The sequence below is a fragment of the Cricetulus griseus genome (assembly GCF_003668045.3).
Source record: "Cricetulus griseus strain 17A/GY chromosome 1 unlocalized genomic scaffold, alternate assembly CriGri-PICRH-1.0 chr1_0, whole genome shotgun sequence".
NCBI lineage: Eukaryota > Metazoa > Chordata > Mammalia > Rodentia > Cricetidae > Cricetulus > Cricetulus griseus.
The window spans coordinates 172,545,065-172,566,368 of record NW_023276806.1 but is presented as its reverse complement, the minus strand read 5'-3'; the positions used below and the strand labels follow the sequence as shown (position 1 = coordinate 172,566,368).

Sequence of the window (21,304 nt, the reverse complement as noted above, 5' to 3'; positions counted from 1 at the left end):
TATGGTTTCAATGTGTTACACTGTTGAGGAGAATACACAGGACAAACAGCGATAACTTGATCATACGAGACAAGGTTTACAAAGCTGAAATATAGTCTACTTAAATAGCTTGGTGACCAAGAAATGTTAAATACTGTGCTAAAATGCCATTTTAAACATAAAATATTTAAAACTTTGTGCTTAAACTTCTTTTCCTGTTAAACTATTTCTTATTCTTAATACTGACACTGTAACTGATATTACAACAGATCACAATTTCCACGGATGCGCCGACATGGAACATTTACTTATACACAGAGAAGCAACTCATCATTAGTTCACAGTGTGGGAAGTGGTGTACACTTGGCTTTGAAGGGCTTTCTGTTATCCAAGTCCTTTATAGATGTTTCCTGATCCTGGACGCGGTAAGATGTGTTTCAAAGGAATGGTGAGTAACACATTGCATGTTGGAAGGGAAAATTGACTTTGACTCTTCATGGGTATGGCCTAAGTGACCTTCGTCTTCTGCTGTAGAAGTGTCTGAGCCCATGTTGCCGTGAAAAATTCATCATGTAATTTTGTTTTCGAGTGCTGTTAAAAATCACAAGAAGGGCACAGGTGGGGAGGGAGAGGAGAAAGAACATGTAAATCCCGTCATTGAATGTATGATCTACTCTAAGGTCCCAAGGGAGTTCAAAAATCATGCTGACTTCACCACCTAGGGACAGAGTAAGTAAAGGCTGGCACCTGGCTCCCTGCCTTTGACCCTGAAGGCCCTTTCTTTTCAGAACCTGAAAACATCTCCCTGATGGACTCCATTCCAGGAGGTACGCACGGTACTCATTGCCTTATTACACATGTCTTTAGCCATTAGCAAAAGTGATTTGGTTACTTTAGTTAACATTTTCATTTCAAGCTTAAAAAGCTAAATAAAAACAAAAGATTTGTTAGCAGCATGAGATAGACTTTCCTAGTTTGTACAGTCTCAGGGCACACGATGAAGAAGCAATGTTGGGCTCCACTGCCTGGGGTTGTATTCGATAATCATGTCTTGGTGAAAGAGACAGGGTGCTAAAAGATGATCATAAAAATACTAAGGAAGTATAACTGAATGTATAACCATATATGTGTGCATTTATATTCTGTCCCCACCACACACCTTCCTACATAGACCATTCGTGAAGCTGATTAATATACTGAAAATTGGTATCAGGTCTCTTAGGAAATTAAGTAACAGTTTTGGTGACAGCTGTTAACTTTTGGCATGGTATTTTCCATTTTTCAGACAGGGTTTTACTATGCTGCCCAGGTTGGCTGCAAACTGACGATTCTTCTGCCTCAGCCTCCAGAGTGTTGAGATTAGAGGCCTGCACCCCGGCTCTCACCTAATTTTTTTTTTAAAATTCATGATTGATAACACCACTGAGGTAAGAATTGTACTTTCACACACTGATCCACAGGGCAATATATTTATATGTGGCATTAGTGTGTGGTTTGAGTACAAACATATCAATTTTCTCGAATGCACGATTGTAGGGGAAGCTGTAGCCACGCCTACTTAGGGGCTGGCTACAGGTGTGCCTGACCACGCTTGCGTGGGCATGGTCAGGGTGACATAGAGCGATACTGGGATGGGACTGCGTGCTCACTTTCAGTTTCACTTTTGGGCTTGCTGACAGACCACTGCCACGCCGGCTGGCTAGGTTGCTCTGTAAGTAAGGCTTTTCTCTATTAAATACCCTTATATTTCTACCTGACTCCGTATTGGTAATTTCCCACTATACACAATCTGAAATACACATAGAGAGAGATGCTGTCAGTGCTGTGGTTCTACCACCATGGGCAGCATAAAAGGAACTTGAATTAGGGTACAGGGAAAGAATAAATTTTATTAATAATCATCATATTAGCAAGGTAAAAATGATGCTTTTTAATAATATCTCCTAGGCACTAACCTTAGCTATAAAAATGTGAAAGACTTTAAAACGAGAACATTGTATGCAGTGACATCTGATCACTAGAGTAGATTTACAGTGAGAATCTTGAGGGAAACACATATCAGCTCTCAAGCAGCAGGGCCTGGCCCAAGACAGATGTGAAACTGAGGCACAGTTTACAAAAGTAAAGTGCTAATACCTGCCCACTTAGAACTTCCGTGTTATCAAAATGTTAGGGACTACAAAGCCAAAAATGAATACTCACTAGAGACATTTTGGAGAAAAAGAGAAAAGAAGTTAGATTTTGTGTTCTGGTAGCCTTCACACCCACTGTACTTGATGGGATCGTGACAAGCACACTACTAAGTTGATCAGTTTCGATGTCACAGTAGAAGGATGAAGGAGGTGCACCCCGGGTTTATTAGCAGTCGTGAGCAGTAACTGCTGTTGACATAAAGTCCAGTCTTGCAAATGGACAGTGACCTAGTGCACTGAGCTAGTCAAGCAGAGAAAGTGTTCACTACATCTTGGGACTGGCCCTTGCAGTCTTCCTGTCAGCATCTGAGGTCTGCACTATCACAATGGTCCCTAAACCAACCTCTGTATCTCTATTCTCCACCGAAATGCCATGAAACATACAGTTTACTCTTAAGATAGCTGTAAGACTGTATGCATGTGTACTAGGCCTCACACACACACACATACAATGAATTCACACACCACTCTCAGGAAGCTTTCCTTCAGAGGTTGGCTTTGTTTCATTAAAAAAACTACCTGTAACTCTTACACCTGTTAACATTCTATGCTAGTGACGCCATGCCTCGCATGTCCTCTTCAGGATTAATCCTGTTTTCAGATCGGTTCTTTGGATCCACTCGGGCTACTGTATGCAAAGCTGCCTCTACTGTCTATCCCTACCAGCCGTGCTGGCCTTACTCTAGCATCAGGTCCTCCGTTCCTATTTGCTGTTTCAGTGTATTTACTTTTGTGTTCACAGCACCTCCTCAGCAGTGATTTTTGTTTTGTTTTGTTTTCTTTTGAACTCCCATTTCCTGCTGAGTGGAATTTGTATGCCTATCGTGGCTCCCCACAAGTGAGCTTCTGATAATATGGGGGCCGTCTGTCCAGCTCTCTCCACCCCCAACCACAGCACTGCACCTCTTGCTTGACCCCTGGTGGTCAAGGCATGCTACTAGACCTTTGTTGACTTACTGATTGGATTCCTGGTGTAAATCATTACTCTTTAACTATAAGGAATAATTGCAGAGTTAAAGCAATGAAATTATTCTGTCAAAACATGTTCAAAGACAACGTATTCAAAGAAAATTTAAAACGGTTAAATATTTTACATAAAAGCCCAAACAAGCAAGATACTTAGTTATTGTAACTTAGATTAATGTGGCATTGATCCTGTATATATGAGAATAAAGACATACTTAACTTTAACTGAAGTTGTTAATAGTGTCAAAGAAAATTCTACATGAAGTCATTTTATTATAGAACTGTTTTAAAACTTCCATTTTTAGGTGTAAGAAAAATATTAGCAGGCTGTAGGTTTTTAAAGAGGCTTACTTTAAAGACTCAAAATTCTTATGATACAGGTCTTTCACTTTTTTTGGTTAGCATAGGAATGGACTTTAGGAGCCCATCCCACATGGAGGGATACTCCCTGAGTCTAGACACAAGGGGGTTGGCCTAGGCCCTATCCTTAAGAATATGACAGACTCTGAAGACTCCCTATGGAAGGCCTCACCCTCCCTTGGGAGCAGAAAGGGAATGGGATAGGTAGGGCATTAGTTGGGGGGTCAGGGGAGGAGGGGAGGGAGAGGGACCTGGGATTGACATGTAAAATAATTTTCTTTCTAATAAAAAAAGGAAAAAAATAAAGAGGCTTACAACTAATTTAGGGCATATTCTAATTCATTGGACATACTAACTTTGAGTCGGTTCCTGTTATATATCTGTGGATTCCCACGAATTGTCATGCGTACATGGAAGTGAGTCTGCTTCAGATGTCTGGAGTTTATGTAATTGTATTTAAGCAGCCACACTTTCAAAGCATGCTTGTAGCTAACTGGTAATTTGGTTATAAGTCATTTCCATTGAAGTCTAATGAGGTGGAATTTTACAGTTCATAAGCCTGTTCATGTACCACGGGGAATGCTGGTAACACAGTGTCATCTGATTCTAGGCCCATTTAGTAGTCCAAAGTGAACGTTAAGCAGCTATTTTGTCTTCTAAAATGTTCTACTTACACGAGCAGTTTTATTTTTTTATTTTTATTTTTTTATCATTTTTTATTTGAATTAGAAACAAGATTGATTTGCATGACAATCCCAGTTCCATAGGAGTTTTAACACTTTTAAACATCTTATACATCTTATATGGGTCTGCTTTGAGTGAACTTATTTTTGCTTCTGATACATATAGACGTATGCTTTGCATCATGTCATAGTAGGTGCAACTGAGTTCTTGAGATTCAGGTTTTCATTGCAACTACAGGGGAAAGTAGTTTTCATTGTAAGTTCAGTTTAACCAGTGACGCTCATCCTGTGGTACACTGCGGCATTGGACATGACAATCTGCTTTGGAGGGAGCTAGAACTAGGTCCTTTAAATAATTATTCAAGTGCAAGCCACTGAAAGAAGGGAGAGTTTTCCTGAGTAGCCTTCTTATAAACGCTGACTGAAATTTCCATTGTTTCAGGGATTTTGAAGACTCAGTATATGGAATTAGAAAAATGCATCCCGGATTATGCATAGAAAATATTGTAGGATCATTAAGGAATTTGTGATTCTGTATTCGTTTGAACCATTACTTTTGACCATTAGTTCACTTATTATGAAAACAATTTAATCTGATTTTGAAGATGAATTCTAAAGGACAGGAAGACTTGAAGGATTTGAGCTTATAGAAATTTAGGCATTTTATCCATCAGTAATTTGTTATCTTTAGCATATGTACAACGACAATTTATATGAAGGCAGAAATAAGAGTCCAGTGACTATAGCTGTATCTTTCGGAGAAATCTGTGTGAGTTTAGGATGGATGCTGCCATTCAAACTAACCCCTGGACACTGGAAGTTGTGCACCAGATCTCAAGGTCACGTACTTCCAGAAAGGTCCACACCAATAAGTGGAGTTGCAAATAAGAGTTTCAGATTTCTCTTCTGCCAAATGGAAATGAGGATGATATTTGACCACATACCTTAGGGAACTATCAGGATTAATGAAAAAACCCTAACACCATATGCAGATGTCCAGTACTTAGAGCCATTTTACTCCCAAGTCTTGAAGTTTGTGAATCAGAGGACAAATAGAAGGTGGCACATGTTATCAATGGGCACCATCCCGAGCTCACAAGGGTTAAGAGTAAAGCCACCCCACTCTATCGATTATTAACTTAAAATTGGTATGTCAAGGCACCTTCATGCAAATCCTCTGCCAAACGGATCTTTAGAAAGACATTAACAACAGACTAGAGATCTTTTGCATATATTCCTAGTTCCACTCCTCATAAGGAGTTTATTCAATGCGAGCACTTCAGTGAGATAGTGCTGATTACCAGTGTATCCCAATATCATCTAAAACTGCATTTCTAGAAAATTTTTACTTGTAAAGGGTCTTCTACAGAAATTCTCAGCTAGCTTTGGTAAAACTGAAGGAGTGAACAGTAAACAGTTCTCCACATGTAGTGAGGATGACTTACCTTACTCTAGTAGAAAACCAGTGAGAGCAAATAATGAAATATAATACAAGTTAAAAAATGCCTCTCAACGCATGCAGCACTGTGATTAGTCATAAAAGTCTGATCAGGTTTAGGTGCAATATAGGATTTTTCGTCTCTTTTGAAAATAAAAATTCAACACGTTATTTCTTATCCTTCTATACCTAATAGATACGCTTAACTTTTTAATGTAATGCAACATGCAATATTTGCTCATAACCATATGTCAAGGTCCATGTAGCTATAACATTACATTTGGCATAAATGTTACATACAAGGTATAAATATTAAGTATTTAATATCTACTGTAAATTTTATCTGAGTTTTCAATCATTTATATTTTAGGTTCTGTTAATACCCAAGGAGATTAAGGAATGGAAACATTTTTCTACATCAGATAACACAGTAAAATTTAATAAAGGAAAATATGCTTTGCAACAAATGTAATATGCTCATCTTCATAAATCATTTGTGCCAAAAATGTGACAGTATCTTGATGATGAATAGCAAGAGGGGATGGTCATGATGGAATTTATATTAAAATCTGATAAATTTGTTTAGAGCCAAAGTTAGCAACATATTAGTTTTCAATTTTCAATAAATGTGGCAACAACTTGCTTGTTATTAAATCAATCCACAAAGGCCAACTTTTTACTTGGTGATTTGCTTTCAAGGTATACATGCAGAAATTGGCCCAATTCATTATACACATGACATGTTGTGACTGAGACACACACACAGGAAATGTGATGTGTTAATGGAATGCATAGTTGGCTGAGGAAGATTCTTAGGATAGAAGCCCAAGTGCCCAACAAAAGGAGTTGAGACACCAAATCCTCTTTTACCCTAAGAAGCACCCTCCCAGCATGGATCTTGTGAGGGATCTGCCCAAGTGTTTTCATAAACATTTACTGAGAAACAAATATCCTATGCTAGCAAGCGAGTTCCGAGTAATTCGCTTTCACCCGGTTGGTGATGATTGCGTTATGCTGTATCATTTGGATTTTATGGGTGAGGTCTTTCTGTAAACTAGTGAGGCTGGAAAAAAAATCTGCCAGTTCAATGCAGACAGATTAGCAGGTGCTAGCCATCACAAAGGCTTCCATATGCAAGTCTCATTGGCAAATGAGAGGGAGGATTACACTCTCAAGTAAGCGCAAGGACTTGGTTTAATGAGTGCTAAAAGGGAGGTTGCTATCTTTATAGTTTGAGGCTGGTCATTCTTTTTGCTGAAGATGCTCGAGTCTTTCCACATATGTTCTTTTACGATTAAACCATTAAGTTAAGAATATATTATGTGTCACGTTCATTTAGGAAGCGCTCCTGTACCCTGAGCTGTTTTCAGAGGTGTTGAATTTGTTCTCATCCAACTCACATGTCCTTGGTTAATATGGGCAATGTGGACATTACTCAATGTAAGATACCATGCAGGCCACAGCTTTTCTTCCTAGAGGTTATTAGTATGTGTCTGTGGTACATATCTACACAAGCAAAACTATGACATTAAAGCTACATTAAAGCAATCATCACTTGCAAAAGAAAACACATTCTAAAAGTTATTTAACTGAAATGTATGTTGCAAAAACATACTAACAGTGCTGTCTACATGCTATACTAGATTGTCTACCCATGTGTGTGCTCCAGGTGACTCTTCCTTCCCCATGGGGGGAGTAATAAACATCATTAGCTCATTCAGCTAGGCAAGCATAGCCAAGTAAGAAAACATTTCATTAGTAGGCTTTATGGACACATTCTACTCTACTTCTTAAATAAACATATTTTCCATGGTAAAATTTGTAGTGTTTGTGAATAACATTAGCCTCAGCTAGATTCTGTGTATCTTGCAGTGTTGAAGGATGACAGGGCTGTTAAACCTTGTTTTCCTGAGTTATCTGGAACTTTGTATCATGTACTCATCAAATGAATAAACTGTATTGCAAAGCTACCAAGTACATATTAGTGATTGTCTTAAAACTTTTGTGATTCTTACAAAAAGGAAGTACTTTGAAATGTTATAGTAGCATAAAACCATATCTTAAGAGCAGATAAAAATACCAAATACATAGTTCTAAAATAGAATTTTTTAGGAATATATCTATTAAGATTCATTTATTGAATTGAGCTTTATGAATTTTTCTAAAACAAGGGAGATACAGTATTTCTATAATTTTAACAATTTTGAGATGTCATTAAAGATAAATCACATTTCTAAAATTATTTGGACTCTCATTATGTGGTAAAAGTGTAAACTTATAAATTCTGAATGAGTCACTGAAAGATGACTTGGAGTGACATGAGCTATGCAACACCATGTACACATTCTGGTGCTCTCCTTGTGCCCTGAAGCTCCAAGTCTATGGTCAGAGTAGGCAGGTGCCTGGTGAGTGAAAAGATTTTAAAGTCTTAAAACTCTGGGACTGAATGAAAATGAAGTCTTATCATACAGACCACAGTTCCAGAATATAATCAGAATTTTAGTCTTATGTCAGATTCATGATGCTGGTGGTTGCTTACAAAAACTAATACCAACACCAGGTATTCCAGAAGCTTCTGTTGGGGGCAGGTGGGCAGGCTTCCTGATGGAACTCTGAGAACCTCTGAGGCAGCAGGTCAACAGGGAACTGAGTTTTGTTTTCTAGTTGTGAAAGGGTTACACCACACCAAGCTAGTACATTCTAGATGATGGCAGTGGCTTGTCTGGGTGGGAGTGGAAAATATCTATTCAAATATATGGTGTTTTGAGAATTCTCGCACCCGTCAGCTTTCTGTTGAGAATCGGAAAGTTCTGAAGTTTCCAGGGGAGTTGGTAATGCTTTGTCAGGTGCCAGAAGCTCTGTCGACACAGGCTATTGTAGCAGAAGTCTTGAAAGACATGTGATTGCTGATGGAGGCAATTCACAAGAAGCATCAAGGTGCTTTAGAAAATGATGCTCAGGTTTTAGTGCAGAAGAGGCAAATCCCTCAGGGGAAGGCCAGCCAACTTCCCCGGGATTCTGCGCTTTCATCAGATTGAGTCTCTGCCTTAAGGAGAGAGCTCAGGGCATGGTGGCTCTAGGATTGGATTCTGGTCTACCCCTCATTGTATGCGTGCATTTATGGGATTGTTTACAGTCTTTAAGAGTCCAAGCTGTTCTACTCTCTCAGAATAATGTAGTTGCAGGAAATCAAAGGTTAGTAAAACACCAGCCTCATATTTAGACTCAAGGGTCTGACTGTTACTGTAAACTTAGATTTTGTCTTGTGGAGGCAGAGCCCAGCAAGTGGTCCAAAAGCAGCAGCGCGCACAGTGGGAGCTTGTGTGGGGACTGGGTTGCTCTTGGAATTGGGATTGATGTGGATGCCATGCAAGCAGGTGCCTCAGTGACAGCTAAAACAAGGGCTAGCTCAAGACTGGAGAATTCAGCTTATGGCTATGATTGAAAGAAAACAAATCTGGTAGTTTTCCTACCAATTAATGATTGAAATTTGCTTTCAAAATGACTGAAATCAGCCACATGACTGATTTCATTTTGGATCTGGTAAGCAGAATGAACATTTGAACCTATCTACCGAGAAGATTCGCCTCTCCTTGTCAACAACTTGGAGCCACCAGTTCGAACTCGTCGAGACATAAGCATCCCAGTTTTACAGGAACTAGATTGTTAGAGAAAAAGCAAGTCATCTCTTTGCAAGGGAACAGTCAACCCAGCCAGAGGAGAGTGGTGGAAGCGCCTCTACCTGGGACAGACAAGGGGGGCGCCCTTAACTCTTGGGTAATAGGACTGTCAGAAGGAATGTGAGACCACAGACTCTCTGTTCTAGTTACAACCAAATCCTCAAATGTAGAACGCCTCTGGGGATGATATAGTCTTCATCATGGGCTCATCCACCATGAGCATTCTGTATATAGGCTGGGACAGATCATTCTTTGGGGAGGTCATTCTATTTTGTAAGGCAACCCAGATCAAGCATAAGACATCATTTCCCATTTACCCAGAGACTTCTGTTGTATTGAATTTGATCAATCCTGTCAATCCTTCAACAAACATTTACTTATCAAAGCTTTCTCAAGCCCACTAAACTACACTCAAGGTTTTATTCTACTTCACTGTTGGCTTGAACTATCCTGCAGTTGCTGAAGTGGCCCTGTGGGGACCTTCTCATCAGGTCTACTTCTTACTGAATCAAGGAGCATGCCAGGCCAAAGGAACTTCAAACCTTTCTGAAATGGACACCGGATGCTAAGTAGCAGATACTCACAGGACGACCTCCACATGGTCCAAAGCCCATTGATCATGACCTGTTCCATTGTGACGTGGTTGCCACCAGCGCAGTAAAACTCCTTTCATCCGTGCCTCCCTGGGTCACAAACAGAAGGACACAGAGGCAGAATGTTTAAGACCTTTCTTCTGGTAGGTGATCTACTGATTTCAGATGCTTTAGTGGGTTCACCTAAGTCAAGAACATGTTGCACATAGAATCTGGATTTGCTTAGTGCCCAGTACTCTTCTAGCAGTATGGAATTTTATTAGCAGCTTAAAGGCTAGTGACAGTGGTCTATCTTTCTCCCTCCTTCCCTCTGTTCTAACAGTATCTGGAAAAGCAACATGTTATCCCCAAACATGAGATGCTTTCTGTGACTGGCTCTGCTAGAAGCTGGGTGAACAAAGCTGAGCAAAGCTGGTATGACTGCATGTTCTCCAGACTTCTTCAGGATCACTCTAAACAGAAACTCAAGGTTGCTGTTTTCCAAAGGGTTAGAAATACTGTTTCAAGGAAGAGAAATACACATAGTGTCTCTGCATTTAGTTCTCCATTCATTCCCTCCTGCCCTTCTATTTCAATTAGTTATCTGCCTCTGGCCCTACTGGAAAACAGCAGCACAGTGTTGGTTTTCTGGGATGTCTTGGCTCTGCCACTGCCCGGGTTCATGGCATTGACCCAGGAACCATCTATCTCCCATGTCAAGTTCAACAATCCACAGGAAACGGGCAGGGGATCATGCATTTCCCTTCAGGCCACTTACAGAGGGACATTGTAAGACACCCGCTGAGCTTGTGTAAAGTCCTTTGGCTGGTGCTGAGCGATGACATGCCAGGTGATGCCATTGTTGACACTGTACTGCAGCAGTACAGCCTTGTCCACCGCATGGGGGCCAGTGAGGTCACTGTTGCAACTGTCTGTCTGTGACGTGCTCCCAATTTGTAAGACAAACATAATTTTGCTGAAAAAAAAAATACAGGGAAATCCACTCTAGATGAAAGTTGGAAACATTAAAGGAGGAAGTTCTCAATTTTTTTCCTAAAGTCTGTAATTCCTGAGTTCATAATACAGTTGGGTCTCTGTATTAGGGTTCCACATCTGAAGATTCAACCAATCACACACAGAAGATATTATGGGAAAAAAAAAACCTGTTGCTGAATATGTGCAGCCTTTACCACCTTTAGATCCCTCAAGCAAGAGAGTGTATCACCCACCTGCATAGCTTGTACAGTGTACTGGACACTGTATATAATTCGGGGTGATGTGACTCACACAGGAGTGTCAGCATAGGCTAAGGGCAAGAGGGACTTGAGCATCCATGGGGGCTCTGGAACTAATCTTTCCTGTTTACTAAGGGGTGACTGCATAATAAAAATAGACATGAATACACAGCTCTGACTTTCAAAGATGTGTCCATTTTTGTGATGCTGGAAATTTGTTTAGAATATGTCCCCCCTTACCTCTGTTCTCTAAATAGTAACAAAGGCCAAGCAGCTGAGGACATGGAACAATATGTGTGCTGTGTGCTTTTTACACATAGCTCCACACTGAACAGCATCTGGACAAGGACAAGTCACCATGTATATTTTAGGGTTTCTGGATCAGATGAAGGAAGGCTGAAGTACAGCATGCAGGCTCAAGCTTACATCTGCTCTGTTAGATACCTTTCCCCAGACACCCTTATCCTTAGAAAACACAGCTCTGTGTGTGCGTGTGTGCATGTGCGCACATGCCTGTGTGGTGTATGTGTTTGTATGCAGCTGTATGGTGCATGTGCACCCATGTGTGTGGAGGCGAGAGGTCAATGTCAGCTGTCTTCAGGGTCTCTCCCTGAATCTGGGGCTCACTGACTCAGTTAGCTTGACTATCTCGCTTTGTCTCGCTTCTACACTTGGCTTTATGTAGGTCCTGGGGATCCAAACTCAGGTCCTCATGCTTGCACGGCAGCCTCTTTATCCACTGAGCTAACTTCTCAGCCCCGAGACAGGAATTTTTAAACACAGAAACATATTCCCATAAGGTTACTTTCCGCCATTCAGCAGGAATTCTAGTTAGAGCACTACAGCTCTTTAAAATGTTGGCCTCTTTACCCACACTCTGGCTTTGGGAAAATGGCTGATGAAGGGAAATGGTGAAGAATCTCCAGGGCTCCCCTATGCCACTTCTACAATTCATTCAGTTTCTGCTCACTCTGTTCTGCATTAATAGATAGCCAATGTGAATAATTAAAGATATAATCTTTTATTTCTATCTACTGAACATACAGATGCTAAACATAGTATACATCTGCATGTATACACATTTTCATATTATATTTACATACCTCGCTGTGCTAACATTAGGTTATCTATGCAGACTCTCCTTATCCATTCTCTCTGCTGGAGCATCACTGCTTAGTTAGTATGTGTGGGAAGAAAGAACAAAGACATCCTATGATAAACTTATACAATGATAGTTTTGAGTTGTTGAAACACAATGGTTCTTTGATATTAAGGCTCCCTGGCTTAGTGGACATTGTTTCATGAAGTTCGTGCTCAGATCTGGGCTTGTGATCATGTCTGTGTCTTGAAAATAGCACAGGGTTTGCTCACCTTGCTCGAGTGAGATCCAGTGGCTTGGTAGCAGCTTGTCTTATCTGACACCCATTAAAGTAGAGCGAGTCCCCGTGGGCATAGGGTGCCAGCTGCCCACAGCCACTTCCGATGACGCCACCCTGAATTGTTTCCCAGTTGGCTTCAGTGACTCTTGCTGATTCAAAATTATCTTTAATGTAACTAGGAAGCTCGTGACTGAAAACAGAGCAATCATCACCTGGGGAAAAGTAATAATTAACAGGGACCACAATCAGCTGGGATAAACATAACCCTCCAAGAGTAAGGCAATATTCCACTTCAGGTTTGAGCCACTCTTACTATAAGAACAGAGAAGTGAGTACCAGGCTGACTCAGCCTCCCAGGAGCAGCCATTTCTCGGGTATTTAGGTAACTGTTGGCTTATGCTGAGAAAAGTCCCATTACTTTTAAGTCAGTTTTTATTAAAATATGTCCATGTGAATATACTTAGTCTATTGTTTACATGCTCCAGCATCTGGCCAGGCCAGTGTGTTTACCAGTGTTGGGGCTCAGCAGGGAGTTCTCACCCTGGCATAGGAGGCCAATCTTTTTTTATCTTTTTTTCCCCAGCACAATTTTGTAGAAACTAGATATGCTGTGTTCTTGATTCCTTATTGGACATAGTATTCAACAACGATGTTGGGGTAAATAAATGAACAATAAGTAAACTGGAAATGTCTCTCAGAAGCCACTGAGACATTAAATGAGTGAATGTGTGTGTGTTTACATTTCTCCTTGATTTGAACTGCACACATGTTCTAAATGCCCGCAATAGTTCAAAATCAAAGGGCCCTACTTTTGTTGGATCAGGGAAGAGGGAAAATTCCAGACAGCTGGGCCTTCTCATGAGACATTTGATTTGTTAATTTGCCCAAAGTTAAAATTCTTCAGCTAATACCCAGACAGACTCGGTTGGTCTCAGCAGCAGCGATAACAGGGGAAGAAGGAAGTGGCTAAGTAGTTTTTAACATGAGAGATGTGCAGGTGCCTACATTTATTGCATCCATTTCATCTGGAAGTGAAGACATAGCACCAGCCAGGAAATTTAAATGGATCCCAATGCAGAATTCATATATATATAATATTCTTGGGGGAAGTTGTATAATTCTGATCTTTAGATAAATCAGCCATGAGAATTGATGGGGTTGATTGGGAGGAAAAATCCAGGAGCTGGTCATCTTTACCAGCTCTGTGATTTTTGATGAATCTCTTAACTTCTGAGTCTTAGTTTTCTTATTTATTGAGTGGTATCAGTCATGTTGACCAAAAGTCACTGACAGGGCTATCATGAATTCTATGTGACTCTAGTGAATGGGGACAGTCTACGCAAACAATAAAATCAAGACCATATAGAGACCCAGGATTTCTCAGCTCTGCTGAGTGGCAATTGCTAGGACAGAATAAGCACACAATAGCACAGGCTGGAACCCGTTGGAAAGTTTGAGGGGGAGAAAATTTCACTTGCAGGCATTTGAGATGCTGAGCAGACACCCTGGCCCAAATACATTCAGCAGCTGGAGCCCAAACAGTAGAAATTAGTTTGGTTGTGTGATTGAGCTTTTTCTTTCTTTCTTTCTTTTTTTTTTTTCTTTAGTGGCCCAGTGATGTGAGAAGCAGGACACTCAGGTCATCAGCTATACCTGTGGGAGCACGGAAGCTGGATCCTGGGAGGTGGAGTCTAATAGACACTAGTGAAGTATTTAAAGAGAGACAACAAGACAAGGCTGGAGACTGGCTGGGACAGGAAGCTAATGTAAAAGACTGAATACAAGGCACCACGGGATGTTCTGAATAGATTCATTCTATCTCATTTACTTAGGAATGTAAGTCATTATGTACAGAATTTATCAAGTTGATTTCAGTCTTTTATCGAATGCATGTATGTCAGGCATCTTTGAATATATGTATAATGCAGGTAGATGAGTGTGCAAGCACGTGGCTGGGGACAATCTTAGATGTCATCATTGGCAATGTCATCCACCTCCTTTGAGTTAACTTAGCCCCAAGGAGCCTTCTGTCTCTGTCCTTGTGCTTACACAAAAAGTGTGCAACACCGTGGCTGGTGTCTGTCCCCAGCGCTACATGACAAGCGTGTAACACCATGGCTGGTCTCTGTACCCCCTGTGCTTATATGACAAGTGTGTAACGTCATGGCTGGTGTCAGTCCCCTGAGCTACATGACAAGTGTGTAACACCATGGCTGGTCTCTGTACCCCCTGTGCTTATATGATAAGTGTGTAACATCATGGCTGGTGTCAGTCCCCTGTGCTACATGACAAGTGTGTAACACCATGGCTGGTCTCTACCCCCCCCCCTCCCGTGCTTATATGACAAGGGTGTAATGCCATGGCTGACATTTTTACTTGGGTTCTGGGGATTGAGTTCAGGTCCTTGAGCATGTAAACCAAGTGCTTTACTGCCTGAGTTGTCCTCCCAAGGCCTCAGTCTACTTTTAAAAATGAGTTTCAGGAAGCAGATGGGACCTATTTGGGAGGAGGAAGGGGACAATATGTGTAAATACCATAACGAGAACCAGTGTTTGTAAACCAGCTAAAACATCATTTAAAAATGCTTCCAGGAACACAGCTCAAGCCTGAGAGTTCATTCCAAAGATAGTAACTCAGTAGTCAAAGGTTGTCAAGCTCACACCTCTGAGCCTGGCTTGTCCACCGCTTCCTAGTGTATTCCCTGTGTATTTAAGACAAGGAGCCCACAGCGGGCTGCTTCAGGAGCAGCCCAGGGTTCAGACCTTGGAAGCTTTCATCACAGATGCAGACAGCCCCGGTGGTGCAGTAGCCATGTCCACTGCAGAGCTTTGGACAGGCTTCTCCAATGTACACATGGTCGATAGCCCAGCTTTGCTTCTCAGTCTCTTCCCCTTTCTGGATCCAGCGGAACTGCGTGGCACTGAGAAACCCAAGGAGAACAAAGAGAGTCAATGGGATGTTACTGTGCCTATCTTGTCCAGCCTCTGCCTGTAGGAACAGGAGCTGAGGAAAGAGTTTGGATTTCTACCCAAAGCACCCCAAAGGCAGTGTTGACTCCTCCAGAGTTGGGTGTTCATCCTCACATGCCTTTCTGAAAGCTGTGTCTTCTCTAAGGTTCTCTCTTCTCTTGCCTATTATATACATGTGCACCACGTATGTAGGTACAAATGCATGTGTGATCCGGGAGTTGGTGGTGCACGCCTTTAATCCCAGCACTTGGGAGGCAGAGGCAGGCAGATCTCTGTGAGTTCGAGGCCAGCCTGGTCTCCAGAGCGAGTGCCAGGATAGGCTCCAAAGCTACACAGAGAAACCCTGTCTCGAAAAAATACCAAAAAATACCAAAACCCAAAAAACAAATGCATGTGTGTGTTTGTATGCAATGTGTGTGGAAGCCAGCAGTCAATCTTGAATGTTGTTCAATTTATTCATTTTTTGTGAGAATTTTCATATATATGTATGTATATAAATGTATACACACAGATATAAACACACACACACACACACACACACACACACACACACACACACACACACACACACAGTGTGTCATTTTCTAAATCGTTCAGTGAAATGACTGCCACTCTGGGAAGATCACACACTATCCTCATTATCTTCAGCTTTCTATAACCTGGCAACCAGGAGGCATGCATGTCTGCAGGAGCAGCACAGCCTTTGGCAGGGCAGAATGCTAGGGCAGAACCGGCCCCAACTCTAGACTCTGTAGGATCTACCATTCAGGATGTGTGGGTGAGTGTTGCATATGTATGATATGTAGTCAAAAGAAAACCTGAGCTCTATGAATAATTTATAAATATGTTCCCTCCCCCTCCCTTAGGACATGGGATAGCAAGAAGAGGAAAGCGTCCTCAGGCTGCAGCTAAAACTCTGTTCCCATTTTTCTGCATGACTGTAGAAGAGTGATTCTCAGTCTGTGGGTCATGACCCCTGTGGGGGTTGAATGACCCTTCCCAGGGATTGCCTAAGACCATCAAAAACATAGACATTTACAGTTCATACGAGTAGCAGATTTATAGGTAGGAAGTAGCAATTAAAATGCTTTTATGGTTGGAGGGACCACAACATGAGGAACCATATGAAACATTAGGGAGGCTGGGAACCCCTGCTGTAGGGGCCGCCTGAGAGCCCCACTAGCTGACCTCTACAGGCAACCCACCTTGAGGAGACATGGTCTGGCAGCTGGATGGTGACCCGCCTCCAGCTTGAGCTGTTCACAGCATTATAAATGGTGGCTTCATGGAACTGGAAGGGGGAGCAGCCAATGCTGTTGGAAGAGGAGGGCAAGCACTGGGTCTGCACGAGCTGCCAGGAGTCAGACCTGCAGCAACGAAAAGGGGTGTATCAGACGTGTGGTCAATATGTCAGGCAGGTCAGAGGAACATGTGATCAGTGTGTCAGACGAGTCAACAGGAACACGTGGTCAATATTTACAGACCACGGAATCTTTGAAAATAATTTAAAAATAACCCTAAAGTTATACACATACGATTGACACTAAATGAACTCAGCATGTTTTATTTGTATAGCTATGCACTTATACATGTCTGTAATAGTAACAATTAAAGCAAAGAGGCCATGAATTTAAGAGGAGTGAGGGATGGGAAGGAGGAAATGGAATGGGAGAAATGATGTCATTATATTCTAATTAAAAATACATTATATATAAAAATGCTATCCCCCAGCTCTTATAGGTTAGCTATACTCCAGTGGAAGCCCTACACTCACGCACATATGAACAGCTCCTATAGGAATGAGGGGGTTATAAAAAAAGAAAAAGAAGAGAATATGAATTTGGGAAGGGCTGTAGGGGCTGTGTCATGGAAGAAGCTGGAAGGGCAAAGTGGGTGGGAATGATAAAAAATAGCTTGCACATAGGTGTGAAATTCTCATAGCATAAATAAAACAAAAATAATAAAAATAACTTCTCATTAGATATGTGTTAACTCTTTAAAACTACATTAATGCATTCACAGACAACAAAACAAAATCATAACATGTATAGGAATGAATACTTAGAAACAATTGACAGCATAATATAATTAATTTTTAAAAGTCCCATGTCAGGCTCCATTCCCCACTGCTGATGTGTTTCAGGAGTCAATTTTTCTGAGGGCTCATTGGATAACAATGAGCGACGTGAACACTGTACTTCTACAAGAACAACACGTATCTTACTTATTTTTAAATGTAATGTTTCTTAGCAGCTTCCAGTATAAAAACTGATTTTTACTTTAGTTTGAAAGAAAAGTTTGAAGACATATAGATAAATTTTATGCTAGTGAAGTTTATATGAACATACACAGGGACTGAAAGGGCCTCCCTAGGTGTGTCAGGCTGCCTCAGTCTACCTAGTCCTGGGGTTACAGGAACCCTAATCCCCTAAAAACTTTCAGTATACAAAATTGTTTTCAATGCACTTTCAATACACAAAATTTCTTCTTTGCAAGTAACTACCTAAACATTAGACACATATTTGAATTATGCTTTCAAGTTTGGAAGAAATGTGAAATAATTTCACTAACCTTGCATCCTTGGTGTACTCCAACATTACAGAATGAAGGTCACCACATGAGGTGGCTTCACAGCCTACCACAATCTAAAACAGACAGAAGCAATCAATATCCGAGCTAGACTAAACGATATCCAATGTGACTAATCAGAAATCCTGCCTCTCAACATCAGGACTCTAATGGGAATCAGATACTCAGAGCAGGTTTTACAGACAGCCTGCCAGTGCATGAAGAACTCATTCTCAGAGCTGTTAAGACAAGCAGCTTTCAAAGATGCTGAGAATTTTAATGTATTATCTCTAATAATTTAACTAATATATCATATTACATAAATTTAGATAAGTTAAATTGGCTAAAAATATTATGAGGAGAATTTATGGAGAGAAATTGAAAGTATCTAATGCAAAACATGCCCATTGACATCTCCCCTTCTCCGATGCTGCCATTCAGTTTTTATTTGGAAGTGAAAATAACAAATTTAATTACTTTAATAGCTATTCATATTGCTGTTTCTCCTTTTCAGTATCATCTGCAATTAAATGCTTGAACCATTAATAATGCACAAATGCTGTAAAATTTGGTGACTCAAATATAAGTTCTAATTGTTGATTTAATGAACAAGTCTTATTTCACTGCTGGTAGAGGTTAATGCTAAAACTTTCAGACACAATACTCAGAAATGAGCCAATTAAAACTTAATGTTAGAATAAGAGGTGTGGGCCAGTAATAGTAGTGGGAATCTAAAAGACACACACAGCCCATTAGATGGATAGGGAAATCATCCATCCATTAGTTGCATGGGAGTTGACCCTGAAGACAGACAGAGCATCTGAAGGCAGAAAGCTGGTTAGAAGGGAGGGATCCAGAGCTCTGCCTACAGGGATCCAGAGCTCTGCGTACAGGGATCAAGACTGGATGCAAGCGGAGTTGGGGGTGGGGAGGTGATGCTGGAGTGCTGAGTGGAGCTCCACAGGCTGTGATACAGATAAACAAGTATTTGACTTTAACTTGCTAAGAACAGAGTGCCCCTGAAGGCCTGAGGAATGGAACTGTGGACAGAGAGCTATGCTACATAAAGCTCATTGACTCTGATATCCAAGTTAGGAATGGAGAGGGGCTGGGTAGTCTGTGGTGACATCTTGTTTGTACTCTAACAAAGAAAGCCTGCCTGAAGATCAGAGGGCAGAATTAGCCCCTGGTTAACCATAGAGGTCTGGAGGTCCGTGCAGATAGACAGGAAGTGATATGGCTGTGCGGAGTGGATATGAATGGACGAAACTGTGCAGAGAAGAACTAAGGTGTGGGAGAAGAACACGGGGAAGCAGAGCTAGAGGGCAAGGAAGTGATGACATGTGGAAAGTGAACATTTAAGACATTAAAGCTATTTAGTGCAGGTGGTGCTGTCAACAGAGATGGGGCAATCAGAAAGAGTTGGTGTAGGATGGAGGATGCTGACTTCATCGTGACACAAAGAAGTGCTCAGGTGCAAGCCAGAAATGTGTAGAAACTATTGAAAATATAGTGGTATGGCTCAGGACGTAAGGGGACTGGTAGTTAAGCCTGATGACCTGAACTTGATCCCTGGGGTCCACACGGTGGAGACAGAGAACTGACTCTTTCAGGTCTATTGGCCTCCACAGGGGCACCACGGCATGCTTGTGCCCATACACAGACACATGCGCACACATGTGCATCCATTAAATGAATAATGTAACTTAAAATATAAGGTGGAGTTGTCAGTGAGCCAGTCGAGATTAGTTAGATGTCCAGATTTGAGACTTGTTTTTCAAGGTGTGTTCAAAGCCAGAAGATTGTATAAAATTCAGAGTGACCAAATGTAACGAACCAAGAATGGAAAAGTTGGACGCTCACAGGACATGGCTTGGAATCATGCTGCTGCAGAATGCCACTAGATATGACCTTGAGATATGACCCTTCATGTCATGCAAGCAGATCATTTCTCAGGGTGTGGTGGCATTGGAAAGGCTGGTTCATCCCTGAAGGGGGTCTAGCATAGAGCCAAGAAAAAAGCAGAAACACTTTAATTTTCACTAATAAGGTCGCTAGCCCATCTTTTAGAACAAGGTCATTTAGAATAACTGATGTTTATAAAATGATCTAATAACTAAATGCATTTCTGTAATACCTTTACAAAGTGTGTTTGGCATCAGAGAGAGAGAGAGAGAGAGAGAGAGAGAGAGAGAGAGAGAGAGAGAGAGAGAGAGAGGAGAGACAGACAGAGAGAGAGACAGAGAGACAGAGAGAGACAGAGAGACAGACAGAGAGAGAGAGAGACAGTGACAGAGAGAGAGCGCAATTGCTATGGCTTTATCATTCTCATGAGTGTCTACTAATTGCTTGCCTATGTTTTCCTTCCTAACCTATGCAGGATAAAGGATTTAAAAACTGTCTAATTCTTTGAGGCTTCGGGAGCTGCATCTGGGTGAATGTACAGGTTTGCGAAGTTGGAGATAAAGGAACATTGAGAAACAAATTGACAATGAAGGCAACAGGGAAGAGGAGCAGTGTGTTTCGGGAGAGTTGCAGAGGGTTCCAGGCACTGGCTTCAGCTTTTCATCTTGGCAGATGAATATAGGAGCTATAACATAGCTATATTTCTTGCTGTATCCTAGCATCTCCACAGATTTTTATCTATGCTCAAATAACCATACTTGAAGAACGGCCATTGTAAAATGTTACCACGAGTTACAGTATCTTTTAACAGATGAAATCAATCATTTGTCTGTAGTTGTCAGAATAAATCCCTTCTCCTACAGTCCATACAGAAGTTGCTGCTTTCTGTATCACTTTTCCTTACTTTAAATTGCATCATGTATCCTGGCTGTATGATGAGCTCGCGGGAGGAGAGAGCATTATGGGTCTTGTCCTTCTTTTTATTTGGCCAGTAGAGGTGGAAAGATGGGTTTCCACAGAATCCTGCTGTCCTTACTGCATTAGGGTAAAAACTCCAGTTTTCTTCATGCGAAGAGCCTTCTGTTAAATAAGTGAGAAAAATGGTGAGTGTTATTTTTCTCCCACTAAGATGTTCAATGTTCAATTACTTTTGTGTTTACTACTGAGTGCAGTTATATATTTTATCCAACTGTCTTAATATATAAATCCCAGGTGAGAGCCCAAGCTTAGGGCAAAACTACTGAAGGCTGTTAGAAGATTACTTTGCTATAAAAGGGGATTTGTTTTTCTGGGTAGAAATTCTTCTTCCTCCTAGGCATCTGCAGTGTGCATTCTTTGGTATAGAAATTACTAAAAGGACTAAAATATTCAGGGTATT

At 41.2% G+C, this 21,304-nt stretch overlaps 1 protein-coding gene and 1 long non-coding RNA gene across 3 annotated transcripts in view; one reads left to right on the top strand and one right to left on the bottom strand.

The window, feature by feature from the left end:
• Positions 1-263: 263 nt before the first annotated feature.
• Reln (reelin) overlaps positions 264-21,304 on the bottom strand; it is a 446,863-nt gene continuing 425,822 nt past the window's right edge. The window contains exons 57-65 of one of the 2 annotated variants that reach the window (XM_027393422.2): positions 20,831-21,006; positions 18,025-18,098; positions 16,659-16,820; positions 15,247-15,404; positions 12,477-12,696; positions 10,649-10,846; positions 9,883-9,981; positions 5,626-5,631; positions 264-570 (exon numbers count right to left, since the gene is read on the bottom strand). In XM_027393422.2, coding sequence (XP_027249223.1) covers positions 474-570; positions 5,626-5,631; positions 9,883-9,981; positions 10,649-10,846; positions 12,477-12,696; positions 15,247-15,404; positions 16,659-16,820; positions 18,025-18,098; positions 20,831-21,006 — 1,190 coding nt within the window. In that variant the 3' untranslated portion in view covers positions 264-473. The remainder of the gene's footprint in view (positions 571-5,625; positions 5,632-9,882; positions 9,982-10,648; positions 10,847-12,476; positions 12,697-15,246; positions 15,405-16,658; positions 16,821-18,024; positions 18,099-20,830; positions 21,007-21,304) is intronic. The other variant, XM_027393423.2, reaches the window with a different exon arrangement.
• LOC113833155 lies at positions 1,654-20,917 on the top strand. The gene is made up of 3 exons (XR_003480708.2): positions 1,654-1,690; positions 14,092-14,320; positions 20,402-20,917. It is a non-coding gene; the product is annotated as an uncharacterized LOC113833155 (long non-coding RNA).